Source organism: Amphiprion ocellaris, chromosome 18 (assembly GCF_022539595.1).
Source record: "Amphiprion ocellaris isolate individual 3 ecotype Okinawa chromosome 18, ASM2253959v1, whole genome shotgun sequence".
NCBI classification, from domain to species: Eukaryota; Metazoa; Chordata; class Actinopteri; family Pomacentridae; genus Amphiprion; species Amphiprion ocellaris.
This window is the reverse complement of record NC_072783.1, coordinates 24,545,591-24,562,449: the sequence shown is the minus strand read 5'-3', so window position 1 is coordinate 24,562,449 and position 16,859 is coordinate 24,545,591. Positions and strand designations below refer to the sequence as shown.

Genomic DNA, 16,859 nt, shown 5'->3' with positions numbered 1-16,859 from the left:
ATCATCCATTTTGCTGATGTTTGATGTTTGTCTGAGGCACACAAGCTGCAAGTGATGTTATTGTATGGAAATGCCCAAAAGTCCACAAATACCGTATAGATCTGGGTTGGAATTTACAAGATTAAAATCAACAAATGCAATTGTGTAATAGCAAAAAAAAAAACTTTTATTTAAGAGTTCCAGTTTGGTAAACATGTAATTTCACAGTTTGATGCTTTGGATTCCTCATTTTTTTAAAATTCAATTTAAGTTCAAACATTTGCTTTAATACCCATTTTGAGAGAAAAAACATTGATTGTGATTGGAGAGTGTTTGTCTACAACCTAAAGATATTCAGTTAGCGGTCACTAAGGAGGAAAGAAACCACAAACTATTAGAATCTGAGAAGCTGAAATCAGAGAATTTTGACCACTATTTTCTTTCAAAAAACACTCACACAAATTATTCCACTGGCAAAGTTGTTGTTCATTAATACAACTGTACAATTGTAGAGTTAACACGCTGACAACTAGTCAATTCATCAATTCATCGTTTATTCTCTATTAGCAAATACAAGTTGAATAAAATTCACCTACTGCCTTTTCCAGTTTCCTTTCAGTCTTTTGCTGATCTTTAGCTTAAACTTAGTTTTTAGCAAAAGCACGATGAATAGCAGATCTACAAATGTATATCAGTTGTGAATCTTACTGCCAATACTGTATGACACAGAGTTAAGCTTGGAAATGAATGCAATGCTGAAATAAAAAGTTTTTATTTTAGATTCAAAGGGTTGTTTCACAATGGGATCAGTAAATTCACTGACTGTGAGCAGACAATTGTGGGATTTGGGGGGAAAATAGTTTTATTTCTCAGAGTAAGTTTGGGTGAGATAAACGGACGCCGCCACACCTTCTGACTGCATCAGCAGCATCGACAGCCGAACACAGTTAATGAGGAAGAGATGGAGATAAAAAGACAAGAGAGGGTAGGACAGGAGAGAGAAAGCATCAGAGAACCACGGGCTGAACTAATCAGATACCAGAGGGATGTGACTCGGCCTCTGATTCCCTGACTTTGGTGGTGACTCACTTCAAGCGCTGGTGTCGAGGCATTTAACCACACGCACTGATTTGATTGGCTGGAGGGGAATTTGGGGAAGTTTGTGGGGTATTTTCAGGACTGTGAGAGCTGTGGAGACATTTTTGTGCTGCTATTGCCAGCTGAATATCCAATTATTTTCTTGCTTTGAAGGCCTTCTGGTGGTGACAGTGCAACATTGCTGAAGTGTGGGATTTGCAAGGTCAGATTTTTGTCTTTATAGCAGAGCTGCAGACTGTTGTATGTATACAAACCTCCATGCTGCATATGAAGCGTCTGGTCCTGTGTTCCTGCTGTACTCTGCTGAACTGAGGAAGCAGGGTGACCTTGGTGCGTTGCAGAGCCTGCCAGCATGATTATGGTAATTCCCAATCCCCCCCATCCCACCCCACAGACAACTCTTCCTAGGTGACACCAAGCTTACTTCCTCTACAACCGTCCCCTGCAGCCCCTCTGATAACAACACTGAGGACGATGAATATTTTTACTGTAATGCAGCCTCGTTGATGGTATCCATTTGTATGGAGCGAGACCACTGTGTTTATAGCTGTCTATTTGCATCTACTGTGCCAAGCCAATTCGGGACAGTCATATTTCTCAGGCACTCTGCTGGAGTCAGAGAGGAGGCGATTTCTCTGCTTCGTTTATATTCCATTTACTTCAGTGGTTAGTTTCAAGGTTCTCTGATGAAGAAGTACATCATGAACCCTGTAGCCATCACTGTGGCTTAATAACCTTGAGCGCTGGAAGTGATTTCAGGCTCTTTTTCATGCCGATGATGGACGGATTTTAGTAATTTCCGTCCAAGGTCGGCCATTGTGCTTGTTAGCTGAAAAGCAGCTGTGAGTGATAATCGTTGTGTTGGTCGTGACAAGAATTTATTCCTTTTTTTGCATTGGAGCTAAACAATTTTAAGAGCTTTGAGCACATTTTTACATACATACACTCATTTGTGAATGTGGTCTTTCTGTTTCTTTGTGCTCATGTGCCCACACACTCCGCCACATCAGATATGATTGTAGTTTTTCCTGACTGTTGGAGCTGAGCTGAGCTGAGCTGAGTGGTCTCCTCTCAGCAGCTGAGGATGTTTCTTGTGGAGTCTATTGATTTTTCCTGATGCCCCCTGGGCTCCGGGGTAGCATTAATATTATCATATTCCCCGTGTGGAAATTTTGGACAGGGTAGAAAATTGTGAAATCTCTAAGGAGACCAAGGGCGAGGTGTGTTTACTGTGAACTGATGAATTGCATTTGTTCCACCAGACCAGAACGTGACATTGACAGTGATGGAATCATGCTGTGTTTTTGAATAAGTAGACAGGAGAGGTTCTGATTTATGTTGTGTTTTGCCTTTGGATGTGTGTGTTTGCTACTGAAGTTGTTCCTCCAATGATCTGCTGTGACTGCAGCGCTGCAGCACAGGTGTGTAGTGTTTTGTCACTTTGAGGCTGGTGACAGTGTGTTTGCTCCGCCACAGCTTGACACTGCAGATAAGTAAAAAGTTTTGCAAACACTGTCTTTCCCTTTGCATCATCTGAGGGTTTTCATCCCCTCCCGCCCACGTTCCACCAGGGCCCATGGAGATGGATGAAGATGTTAGATTGGATGGGGACTGATTGCGAGTCATGCGGCTGCACTTGAAGGAAAGCATCGGCGACAGAGACGATATTTCCCCCTTATCTCTTTCTGTCTGGGTGACACAGAAGTGTCCATCTCCTTTTCCCAGGTTCAAAAATATCTTTTTTAATAGAGCTCCACCAGTCTGACAGCACTATTATAGTAGAAAATGAGGCTTTGAAATGGACACCACTCTAGTAAATGACATTTCAAGCTATGAGCTTTTCAGATAGCCTGTAAAGTAGACAAAAGACCATGTGACAGATGGTCTGACTCCAGTTGTCACCCAGACAGTTTGACTCCAGTCGCCATCAAACTGTCTGCACACAAAACCCATCTAAAGAAAGTTCAAATCAAAATCACATCAAATAATATTCCTCCTTTTATTACACGTTAAGATAGCACAGAATTTATTTGCAACAATTCTAATATTGCATTGCTAAAATCATGTATTTGGTAGTTCTGTCTTAATAACAAAGATTCTGTGCTTTTGTCTTTTTTGGGATTTTTTGCTTCTTCTGTGCAAATACTATCTTGAACACCACTCCATAAATAAAATATTTTATTGGTTATTATTATTATTATTATTATTTTCTGTGTGATTTAAGAGCATATTGAACTTTATTGAAATGCCTTTCTTTATTTACATTTCATTTTAACTTTTTTTACATTTATCCTTTCGTATATGTCACTGTGTTGGCTGAGCCAGTATTGGTGTATTGTCAGGTTAGTGTATATTATGGTTGATAAGTAGATATTTTCTCCCAGCTAATAGACTAAATGATTAGTATGTGATCTGAAAGTAACTATTATTTTCACCCCTACACACAGCGATATAATTATGGTGTTACATGGACATGGTATAGATGTGAAACATGATAATTACAGGGTCACGCGTGTTGATAGCAGTTATGAAATCCAACGTTTTCCTTCTTGTTCTCAGTACGACAGGTCGAATAATTAATAACGCCATCACTTTTTCTGCAACTATTCCTTTAACTACATAACATAAAATTTGTTGTCATATTTAGCTAATAGGTTCTCAACTTAAAGAAACCTGACAGACAAACGAACCGCAAACCACAGTGTGCTCATACTCATTTGTTACTTAATGTAATTCTAGCTGGAGCTACAAAATAATTAAAGCGGCAGGTACAAACTGCTCCATCATGATTAGCTAATTTAGCTGAAATTCTCTGGGCTCCAGAAAATGTAAAAAAATTACAACACACTCACTGACTAAACCTGTAGATTTAATGGAAACAGGGTTCTCTTCACATCTTGCAGCTAAAGAAACATACTCAGTAATCTAAAAACCTGTAGATCTTATTGTGTGATTGCAGCATTAGTGTGTCACTGTTCCCCCTGCACATCATCGCTCTCCCACTCTTTCCATCAGTCTCCCCCTCTTCTTATTTGTGCTTAGTAAATAAATCTGATCCGGCGTTTCCTCCGTTTATTAGCCAACGGAGGCAGCCCTGTGACTACAGAGGTGCTGACTGCAGCACATCTCTGTGCAGGGCCACTAGATTTAATGCATACAGGATGTCTGGAGCAAGTGTGTACAAATAGAGCTACACAAACCTAAAAGGCAACAATTCCATGGTATCAATGGGTAGAGGATGCCTGTCCTGCTATTGTTCTGAGCTGTGAGCTGAAGAAGAGAGAAACAACTGGTTTTTTTTTTTTACTGAAAAAGGTTTACAAAGGAATTGGTATCGTTAAGATTTTAGCAGTACTACAACTCCTACTGATTATTGATCCAGCACTTTAATGGTAATCTTATCTTTTAATTTTTCTGTTCTTTGAAAAAAATAATCCTCTCTTCACTTTTAAATCTGCTCCGACGTCTCTGAAAATGAAATTCTGAGTTTCTGAATAATAGTTCAGATGATGTTTTGACCATTTCAGACTGAATTTATGAGCACACCAAAGATAAACCATCAGGTTACTAAAACATCAGGTTACTTTTAATCATTAACTCGTGCTTGTATAATTTAGTTAACTCCATATGCTGGCTCTGGGCTGCTTTGCATAACTTACCTGGAGCAGGAAGAGATGAACTGTGAGCCATGCAGTCAGACGGCATTTCTCTGCCTGTATGTGATGGACTTTTGCCGGATGATTTGACAGATTCATCATTTATTCACTCTTACGTGCTAAAGAGTAGTTGTATTTGTGGCTACAAGCATTGTCAGAATTGACTCTATTGAAGTGTAAAAACACTTTTAAATGTTTAATTCTCTTCAACATTGCCACTAAGAGCAGGGTCTGTGTGTGATGCAGCGTGCAGGTGATGAAAATGAATCACAGATGAATTAGAAATGGAGTCAATGAGATAAAATGTGCAAGATAATCTTTGTGTAACAATAACAAACAATCTATTTTCTTAATTTCTTCAGTACAAGTAGCAGCAGAACTGATAACATTGGAGCTTACTGATCCTCGAGTCTTTAATAATTTGGCTATGGTGCCCATTTAATACTTGCTTTTTCTATGGTCCACCTCTCAGTGATTATCCACCTAGTAGTTTTTGAGTAATCCTGCTAACAAACAGACAAACAAGTACTACTGAAAACAAAACTTTCTTGACAAAGGCAATAAATTTAGTTCTTTCCTTACAGCTTAGACCTGCAGACAGCATTAGAGGATAAATCTGGCTCTTTCTAATCTATCCAAACTAAATCACCTGAATAAATAAACACTCACTGTCCTTTAATTGTCCTCTTCTGAGTAATTTATTGGCTAACCAACCAAGAAATCCAACTCACTGCATATTAATGTGCTCAGTTGTCCTTTAAGGTATCAGGAAACACCAGAAACGATCTCTGCAAATGAACAGTTTGCTGATATGGAGTTGTGTGGTTTGGATTTTGACTTCTGAAGGTGTGAGAACTTGTTTTTAGTGTGACATCTGTGTTTTAAAGCTGCAAAAAGCAGTATTTTTGTATCAGGAATGGGTCAGACTGTAGTTAATGTGAAGGTTCTGAGACGTCAACAGATAATTATGACTCAGCTCTGCAGTTCCCTTCATCTCTACTAAGTTTCTGCGTCTTTCAACTCATTGTTTTGGTGTTATGGCCTCCAGCTTTAACATTTCAGTTCACCTTCATCGATTTTGTTTGTAAGCACAGCAGGCAATGTTGTAGTGGAAAAAAACGCTACAACCCGCTGGACGTTACCCGACGAGCACCACAGAAAGCAAGCAAATAGATATGAAAACCATTAGTACATTTAGCAGCTGACAAACTAGACAGACCGCAGTAAAATGGAGACATTTTTTTAGTTGCTGAAAGACCAACAGTGTGCCGGATAGTCAGCTTTTAAAATGTTCACAATATCAGCTTTGTAAGCAAGTTGTATTTGTTAGTCAGCTTGATCTACTACGCAAGTGGCCCAAAAATTCTATTAATGTAGATTTAACATTCAATCCTCCAGTCTTTTGACTACAACCCACTTTTAAACCAAGCAGTGAATACATTACACAGACATTTTGTGGTTTCAGTGATTCATTTTGGCCTGAAAGCATACAAACCTGCACTTCACTCTTGAACCATGTCCTGATTTTAACCTAAAACATTTACAACTATTAACTTGTAAACATGTATTCTGAAAAAAATGCTGCCTAAGACTGGTAACTGTAAGATAAATAGTTGCAGTAATCACAATCTATAGCTGCCCACATATATATAGCCTATAAAGCAGAGCGTGAAAAGCCTTGTGGCATGATTCGCCATATTTTCCGAGGATTAGAGCATTTACTCTGCTTTACTGCAGCCTCCACTGAAGTGGCTACAGAGCGGCGCAGCCTCAGGCACTGTCAAAGTCTGTCCTCGGATCAGCTTACCATCCCTTGTCTGCACCTTGTCCCAGAGAGACTGGAAGTACAAAGTTGACCCATAGCTTTAGGGCAGCCTGGAGTAACAGTAATGGCGTAGCAGGTTTTGGTTTGACAGAGAGTCTCCATTCGCTGAGCTGCATTGATGACTGTACAGCATTAGATGGAGTACAGCCCTGAGTGTGTAGCTGACCTACACTCTGTACAAAGTGCATCATTTTTGCTGTCTACGCTGCAGAGCACTTGTGAATGTTGCAAGCTCACAAAAAAGATTTGAGGATTTTGATGATGACTTCGGGACGGCGACAATAGGTATTATGTGCATGAGATGGAATGTGTCAGCTCAGTGCTGAAATAATCGTACACCTTATGTCTCAGCTCCTGCTGAGTGCGAGAATCCTGAATCTTAAATCCCCCTCAAGCAATAGAGCCCACATGACAGGCCTGTTTAGTATTCATACTGTACTGGGGAGCGTCTCACCAAAGCAGGAGGAGAGAGCAGTTCGTATCCTCCCCGCGGAGCTCGTCTCTTCCTCTGAGCCGGAGGTCTCAGGTTGTCTCCTCGTCCTCACCCACAGATGGTGGTGTCACATCACTGACAAGTGTCTCCTACGAAGAGGTGGTCTGGACTGGTGTCATTTTAGCAACAAAACAGACAGCTTCGCAGCTCATGAAGCTTCTAACCCAAAGTTTTTGCTTTAATTTCGGTTCAGTTGACGTCATGTATGTGAAAAGTGTTGGTAGAAATGAATCCACTGAGGATGTCCTGTAAACAGCTCCTCTCAGCTGTAAGGAAATATGTTTTAACTTCATGTCTTTACAGCCTGAAACTTTACTTTTTTCTTTTAAACAATCACTCTCACCTACAGTTTAGCTTCTGGCTACACCGCCAAAGCTCTGAAAATTCAGTTTGCTACCTGTCTCGCACCAAACAGCAGCCAAACACATGTAACTGAAGTGAGTGACTAGTTGTTAAACTTTGTAGAAGATTTAGCAGCAAAACCTCTAATAATTCCCCTCAGGAGTTTGTGGAGGGAAGACAGCTAAAAGAGAGTGAATGTTGTACTTTGTATCTGTCATGTGCCCAGAAACATGACCCAAATCAATGCTAATGTTGCTCAAGGTCTGAAGAGTTTGCTATTGTGTTCGCTACATCAGCTTTGTAAGGTGATGAGATGTTAGTATTTAAGTGTAGTTTTTATTTTCTTGAAGACGGTGCACTTCAGATAGTCTAACGTATTCTTGAATTACAAACTGTAATAACTGTATTTCAGCTGCAAGCTACTGGATTTTACCAAAGTGTCGAGTTTGAAATCCTTACATTGAAGACTTTAAACACTTTAATAAAAAGCATGCCACTCTGTATTGGGGATCAAGCAGTGAGACAGTGAGGAAACAGGAGTCATAAAGGAACAGCTAGGTTTTATTTAACATGAAAAAAAAATGCAAAAATAACCCCAATATAAACCAGTCGTTTAACAACTCGGCCTCTAACAGAGGTCAACAGATTTTAAAATCACTCAATATTACAGAAACTATACAAGATGTTAAATGAAAAAAGTGACCCGACGCAATGACATTCAAGGGAACATACACTGATCAGCCTCAGGAAGAGCTCGAGGAACATGGCCAAGAGTCTAGACTGTTGAGCCAGCTGCCAAACTCCCTAAATCCCAGTCCAGTCAAGCATCCACCGGATACACAGAAACTAGTCAGGTCCACAGAGGCCCAAACCCATAACCCACAGGACCCAACGGAGCTGCCGCCATCCCAATGAAAAACACTACAGTACACACCCAGAGGTCCTGTGTCCATGATTGGTGCATATAGTGGTTTTGCCATACAAGATGGACACCAATTGCAATTATATACAAAGAAAACCCAACTAAATCCAAGTTCTTTCCATGACGTTGCAGCACATGGTTTGATCTGACAAGGTGATTTCAGATTTTAAGAAACTTAAATACAAAGAAATACCAATTAATAGAACACATGGTCACTTACACCTACAGTGTAAAAGTTGTGCACATCACAAATAATTGAAGATTAAAGCGAATAAACAAATGGCGATGTTATCAGTTTTAGTGTCGTCGACTGCAAATGAAATGTGAATCTGAGTAGTAGCAAATTAATGAGGTGAGATAGTGTGAATCAGGATCATATCGACATATATGTGACTGGGGCATCTCGCTCTAATCCAGTAATAAAAAATACATTACATAAATCGTATCAATCAACTGTACTGAATCTTTAAAGGGCTGCATTTAACTATAATCACAGTATTACCAGAACTAAAACCCCAGATGTTATCACTCATATCATTGTATCACCCATCCCTGAAACGTGGAAATAATAAATTAACTGCAAAAAAGTTACAGAGCCCCAGAAAAGCCTAAACGAGAAACTCAGATGTTGATGCTGCTGATGTTGCTCCAATTCAATTTTTCTTTACTTTGAAGAGATCAGAGACCACATACTGTATGCTACACTGTGTAATTGCAATTTAGTGGAACTACAAAAATGGGGCACTGTGACTCTCCTCAAATCTTTCGCTGAAGCACCAACCTTCATGTGTCCCATAAATCCACATAAAATAGCTCATAGGTGTCAGAGCGAGGAGAGATGAATGACTCAGGAACACGTTCTGATTACCATCTGTCTTTCCATGATCATCACCAGCACCAGGGGCTGACAAGGCGTTCTTTAAGACGCTGTTTACTCTGTGCGGTCCCAGAGCACGTACGCACACACACATACAGGCTTGTGAATGTTACAACATGCATTATAGATCTGAGATCACAACTCCAGCAAACCCCAACTGTGATTAAAAAGAGGCTGTTTTGTTTTATCAGCCCTCTCCGCTTCCCTTATCAGCTCATTTGCATAATTAACAGAGGCTGACGCCGTCCTCAGAAGCAACTGCCACAGTGATTTCTCCAGCTTGGAATTCTGTCCTACTTCATAGTGTCACAGCCAGCCTCGGTGAATTCGACAACAGGTGTAGAAAACCACACTTAGAGGTATAGCTTTTAAACACCCAAACACGAAACAGCCACTGGCTATGTAAAGTTAATTTCTAGATCCTTTGGCTGTCTGTTGTAATTTTGTTACTCTTATTAAAAACTGGCCAAACATCCCACTGAGATATTCCCTGTGCTCGAAGATGAAGTCGACAATTTTGGAGAAAGATTATTTGAATTCAACAGTCAAACAAATGCAATCCTCACTTCAGTGCTCCTTCAGAAGCCTTGTCACTCAAATTTATGAATGCTCATTGCTATGGCAGCAACGCTAACATCTGAGGTAGCTGACTAAAATAGAAATGTTCCAGTCTTACAGACATGGCAGTGGATGTCTATCTGTCATAGCTGAAAATGTATAATAGGCCTGGGCAATAAAACAATAGCAAGACATACCAGTGATAGACTCTTCATAAATAGAGATTTAAAAAAATAATTTGAAAAATGTTTGGTAGTTCAAATAAATGCATCAAAAACTGCCATGAAAGGACATAAAGAAAATGCAAAGTATGGTTTCATGCACAAACCTCATACATGCTCCTTTTCTCATTCATAAACAGTCTGTCATATGCCTTGATAACAGAGCTCATTAGCCCGACATTGCTGTTCTCGTGGCTGCTGTGCAGGTCTCCCGAGGCAGGCTAGTCTGTGACCACCAGAGCTTTTGGTCACCTGCTGACAGTGGTCAAGGCTGTGGTCGGTTGAGGACCAGCAGTAATTGTATTTCACATATAAAAAAACATGCTAAAAAAATCATAAATAGGCTAAAGTTAAATTCAAAGTAAAGTGTTAAACCTTTTTCCTTGTGCTTCTTAGTTAAAATGGGTCATTAAAATGATGAGTGTTGACAGATACAGACAAAATTGTGATGATGAACTTTTCAGCTATATCACACAGCCCTATTATTTCATATAAAACTGTTCTTACTGACTGGAAGAACCACAGAGCCGTTTAAAAGCCACCACCCTTTCCCCGATAGGCAGCACCTGGAGGGGCCTCCTGCTGCGATTGCTGCACAGTAGGAGCCCAGGGCACTATCCACTCATCATACCGGGGAAGAACAGGGGTCTCAGTCTGTGTCCATGAGTGAAGAAGCAGAGGCCGGGGTTGTTTAAACCAGTTTCTTGCTCGACATTTCCCCTCAGCAACAGAGAAGAGAGGAGTGGTTGCTACTGTCTCACTCCTGCTCTACATACACTGCAAAAAATTGTAGGGAAAGGTGTTCATACTGTACTCTGGAAAATGTATAGAGATTCATAGCTCCGTCCTTTCCTCGTAGTCTAAATGTGCATGAGCACAAATGTCATCCGCTGCTAGCTGGCTGAAATCGTGTTGTGTGAATTGGTGTCACATTTACAGAGCCAGGGCTGTTTGTGAACATCAGATGTTTTTTCCATTGCACACACACACACACACACACACACACACACACACACACACACACACACACACACACACACACACACACACACACACACACACACACACACACAATGGACAGTGAGCAGCTCATGTGGAGATACTCGCTGAATTTAACAGAATTTTTGTCTGAGGTCTGAAGGTGAAACACTTTATTACCACATATTTGTCAGATTGGGTAAAGAATAACACTTCAGCTTCTGAGTTGTGATTTACAGTTGAAGATATCTGGAATTTCTGACACAGACAGTACCTCCCATTTGGTGAAAAGAAGTACAGACATGTCAACAAGCTGTTTGTAGAATTGCTGCAGATGTGCCACAAGTGTTAACCACCTTGGAATAATTCAGAGTAAGGCTCCGTTCTAAGCAGCATGTATTATGCTAAACAAAGCTATCCGGCTTGCTGGCTGGAGCTGCATATTTAATGTGCAGATATGACAGTTGAATCAATCTTAGCAAAGATCAGATCAATAGTAATACAAATTTTCTGTGTCAGACTGTTAAGGAATAAGAGTGTAATTTAAGGCTTACCATTTTTCTCTACATTTACAATCAGCATCTATACATGATGAAATCAATACCAGCGGATAAGGAAAAGGTTTTCCACTGATAGAATCTCTGACTGGTCTTAAAATATGATTACAAGGCACACATTGGTGCAGATATTTCTAATGTAAATGGATCTCTGAAATCCATATAAATAGATTTTTACATTTTTAATACTGTATGTTGCACTTTTTTTATAAGTACCACAATAAAACTTAAGGAGATATATAGTTTATATAAATCTTTTATTAGGAAGCCAAGAGTCCAAGTCTATTAAAATTATAGACCACAATGTAATTCAACATATAACGTCGCTTTATCTCATTTAACATATAATTGATAGTATAATAGGCCATGATTGTCAGAAAACGGTCTTGCTATCACTCATTTGAATAGATGTAGAATACATGAGACAGCTCCTGTGTGCAGGTATTGTTCACCCACACGTGTTTTGACTTCTGTTGCTTGATTAGACCTTTTCTCGACACTGTGTGGGCGTGTGCAGACTGGGCTTGCTTGACAGATCCCTCAGTCCTCTTTTGTTCATTTAGTTGCACCTGTCAGAGTGGGACAGTTTACATAATTATAACTGTCATCACAACATATGGTTTAATGACAGGGCATCATTCTAAAAAGCTCATGTCCTGCACATTGGAAGTTTTATTTTTATGTTGCTCTAATGTGCAAAAAAAAAAAAAAAACTTTATTTTTTTTACATACCGTACAATGGTATCGCACCTCTTATAACCCTTAAGCTAAAATGCTCTGTTTTATCTCCTGTCTCTTTAAGACTCAGTCTGTTCTGATTGGTCAGTCAGCCCAGATCTTTAAGTGGAGGGAACTTCCTAACAGAAGCAGCTCTAGTGAGAAAATAATATGAGAACGCTGCTTATTCTTTATTTGAGGGCGTGCAAAACTATCGGCTTGGTAGGTGTTCTGCTAATGTGTTACATGGTGATGTAAATAAGTCACAGAAGCAAAGCCTACGCTTCAGATGAGGTGTTTCAGGCAGGTGAGGAAGCAGTGCTTTCTGTGAGAGAGAAAAACTCCCTTTGGTGTAGACTGGAGGTTTTGTAAGTTTGTAGACCTTTTACATGCACAAAAAGCAGTCATGTGACACACTAAAGAAAAGGGAAAAACCCACAAAGTTTTAAATGGGCTCTTTAAAAGTAGCACCACCAAAAGGAACCTGACCAGACGTCTCATCAGCTACGGTAATTGAAAACACCCATATGCAGGCCTTTAAATTGCTCACACTATGTAGTAAATTACAAGGCACCAAATCACTGCAGGTAGATTTTTTTTTGTTGTTTGAAATCCATCTCTAGCCTTTAATTAAACTCCTAAAAGAATCACCTCTGTGTATCCCTGTTACATATGTTTATTAAAAAAGCTTAGATGTAAGTCTTCACTGTTGCCTCCTCCAGAATTTGTAGATCTATTTGTAGATCCTGTCTGTGTCCCTACTCGAGCACACCAGCTCACCTACAACTCTGCTCAAAGACTGTAAAACTATTCTACACTTCACAATAGCAAGTAGGAGAATTTCAGTCACATTTGAACCTTAAAATAAAAAAGAATAACACAGAAAGCTTCACCCTGAAAGGTGACAGGATTTGCTCTTTAAATTTGTTATGTATGAAACTTTAGAAGTCTGAATCGATGTTTTTGAGTGCATATTTCGCTCATGATGTGTCTTCTTGCATATAATATACACCATATGGATGTGTTAATGGTGTTTAAAAAAGAAGATTCTCAGAGTGGGGTCTTTAACTGCCCAGCTTGTGTACAAATGAGCCTCTTTACAACAGACATTTTGACTTGTCATCATAGGAAAGGTACAGCTGTTGCCATTTACATTATTGCTCTGCTCCGTTCAGGCGTCCCACTAAACCGTGACAGTGTGTCAGTGTGACAGCATATGGGAGGAGCAGCTAAGTGAAATTCAGCCATCATTAATTTTATTATTTACACCTGTGCTTTTCCTGCCGTGACATGTCAAAATGTCCCGTGTGGAAAAAAATAACCTTCCGTATGCAGCTGTGATATAAGTGTGCAGCCTCCCTTGGTCGTTGCCATGACCACCACTGTACTTTTGGTCTAACAACTCTCTTTTTTTAAACACATTGGGCTTCTTTCCATATCTACATATCCCAGATTAGACATGCTCATGAATATTAGACAAAGCATCTTCAGAACACACAAATTGGAAATTATCCTCTTCGGCGAGGTTTGACGTTGTTCTTCTGGCCTCACTTTGATCAGAGATCATTATAAGACGGACTTTTTTTTTTTTTTTTTTTAAATTGCAGTATCCTGAAGCAAAATCCAATTAGGAAATATTCCTTTTCATTTCTTTACTATGTTAATATAATTAGTCAGCTCCAGTTTTAGCAGATGGGGAAGAAAAGCCTGTACAATACCTCGCACATGTGTGTGTGTGTGTGTGTGTTTGTGTGTGTATTGTGGAAGTAATATAAAAGGGCAAGTGAAGGTCAGCTGATGTAACGTGGCCCCTGTGATTTTTACACTGAGATTTTTAGAAAAATGCTGCGAGGAAGGTGACTTGTGCTGCTGTGTGATGAGTAATCTGACTCTCCCTTTGTTTTCCCCCCGTCTGCTCTAAAACGCTGTCCTTTGCTTACGCTCCCTCTGCTCCGAACACACACAGAACACACACTCTGCCTGCATTGCGTGCTCCCTCTCCCCCTTATACATCTGCAGTCCTAATATCTCCTCTTTCTGTGTCTGCAGGCTCGCTGACAGTGTCCATCACCGACATGCGTGCTCCAGTGGTGGGGGGCTCCGGAGGGGTCTACGCTCTGTGCTCAGCGCATCTGGCCAATGTCGTCATGGTAACTGCCACCGTCATCATCATCATCATCATCATCATCATCATCGCCTCCTCCATTGTTACGTCTGAAAATCGGTTTTTAATAGAGGCGAAATGTCAGAGGCATCCACCAACCAACACTCTGGGCCTCTCTGCTGTCTGGTTTGTTTTTTTTTCTTCATTCGCTACAGTAGGATCACATGATGCGATAAGTACTCTTTATTACCCGCCGGTTTTTTGGAAATTGGATATTCTATCTCTTATCTTGTCATTAGCCAAATAAAAGTCCTCGCTGAAGGTTGTCGATGAGTGACGTACCCCAAAGGCTAAACGTTTCAGTTTTTTTCACAGTTCTGTCACCCATATCAATGAATCTTAAGTGAATCGGCATGTTATGTATTAATTGTTAAGACTTTGTTTATCTGTGGCCACTGAAGAAACATGAAGTGAATTCCCTCGACGCTGCTCGAGTCTTTTTCCAGCATTTGTTTGCGTGCGTTTCTGTCACAAGGTTCTGTGCGAAATGCCTTCCACATTCTTTTCCGCTCTCGAGGCGGTGTTACATCTGACGAATCACTTTAACTAATGTCACTTCACTGTGGGCAGTGCACATGCCAACAGGAATGAAAATCAAAATGCAGTGATGGGCCTCTATAACTGTAACTGTGTGCTCATAGCAGCTATTTTTGCCCGCGTGTTGTTAGGAAATCCTTTAAGGCGCCTCTTAGTTCTACTCTGATGAGTTTTCGGTGACTTTGTTTTCTTCTCGTCCGGTCTCGACCCAGTAAATCCCAAACCATCTGCCATCAGGCGTCATCATCCGGTTCACTCAAATTCCATTTTCAGGTTCAGTGAAGTTTCGAGCCCTGCCGTGTACCTGACGCCCTAGAAGCCATGCAGTTGTCAGAATACATCTTCCAACAATGTAGCACGACAGATTCAACTTTGAGCATCACACTTCAGTGTTTTTATAGTTGTTTTTTAGGAAAAATGAGCCTTCAAGTTTTGTGACTCCTGATCGGCAAGCACTCTTTTTGTTGAATGACCCTCCGCACCTCACACACATGTCAGATTCCTTCAGCAGTTCTCCATTTCGGTGTCCTGAATGTGATAACAAGATCTGTAACAGACAAGATGGATCGGCCGTGCGTTGGCTAAAGATTTGCCCTTCTCCCTTTGTAAGAGTCGAGGCACGTCAAAGCAAACTGCCTCCCGTCAGAGAGCAGCAACATCACATCAGTCCCATCTCAGACCTCCTCTCATGCTCTCCTTCCACCAGTATTAATCATTTATTTGTGAAAAGTATCGGGACATCACCTGTACTGCCACTTTACTACCTTTTTTTAAACTTATGGTCACATCAGGTTTTATTTATACACTTCTCTTAAATTTTACATGTCATTCTCCATTTCTTTTTTTCTGCTGTGAGGAAAGAAGAGAAACTCTGGCTCTGATTCATATTCCTACAGCTTAAGGAAAGAAGGGATTGGTGCAAATATTCATCCCAGGGAGTAAATGTGTTATTCTAAGTCAGGATGCCATTGTTCTTTTTTCCCCGGAGAATCACAAGGGCTATTCATTGGCCCATTCTCCCATTCCCTTAAATTATCTTAGCCCTAATTAATAGAGTGCCACTGGGTTGGAACCAGTAAGTGGAGAGCAGCCAGGTGTATAATCGCATCTCTGTCTTGTGTAAGTGCTGCTGCCACTCTCATATGGATATGGATTGTCTTTCTTAGTGGTCTAAATATGTCCCGAAGATAGGAAGTGAGTGCCAGGCGGGGAAGCTAGTCACATATTTGCTGCTTGTTTGTGTCGTGATTGTTTGCGCTGACGAGACACTTTTGCTCTGTTGTTGCAGAACTGGGCCGGGATGCGCTGCCCGTACAAGCTGCTCCGCATGATCCTGGCGCTAGTTTGCAGTAAGTTCTCTAGATTTACTCTCAAAGCCGCTGCGCTTCTGTTCCTGTCTGCTGCTGCTGTTTGTGTTTAATTCATAGTCCAGTCATTAAACAGAGAGTCCGTCCTTTACTTTTCTTTTTTCAGCGTTTTTAATGCACACACACCTGCTCACAGTTCAACACAGCACCACAACATTTATCATCCGAGCGGAGCTTTAGAAACCCTCCCGAAACTGAGCAGCAGATGCACTACTTAAGCTATCATCACTAATGGCTCAGAGTGAGAGGCTCTCTGATTGGACATGTTGCTTTGTTTTCAAAGCATTTGAGTCATACTACTTGTCCTTTTTCTCCACACGAGGGCCGATACACTGTGACTTTCATTAGTGAGCAATATGTTCCCTCCATCTGTCCCGAGCCTTCCGCCCCCGAACTGAGAGAGCAGCGAATCCCTGCTGGAATGCTCTATTTCCTCAGTGTTTTTACAAACATGGGGATAGATATTTCAAAATAAAATGTGACACATTATTTGCCTGTGCTACTGTGAAAACTAAATTACCATTTGCTCTGGCTTTATCGTATCAGTGCTGAGTATTTATTCAGCTAA

The 16,859-nt window shown here is 40.6% G+C and overlaps 1 protein-coding gene across 4 annotated transcripts in view; it reads left to right on the top strand.

Annotated features, from left to right (window-relative positions):
- rhbdl1 (rhomboid, veinlet-like 1 (Drosophila)) overlaps positions 1-16,859 on the top strand; it is a 61,592-nt gene that overhangs the window by 37,739 nt on the left and 6,994 nt on the right. For all 4 annotated transcript variants that reach the window (XM_055004163.1, XM_023287726.3, XM_055004164.1 and 1 more), the window contains 2 exons: positions 14,273-14,373; positions 16,213-16,273. In XM_055004163.1, coding sequence (XP_054860138.1) covers positions 14,273-14,373; positions 16,213-16,273 — 162 coding nt within the window. The remainder of the gene's footprint in view (positions 1-14,272; positions 14,374-16,212; positions 16,274-16,859) is intronic.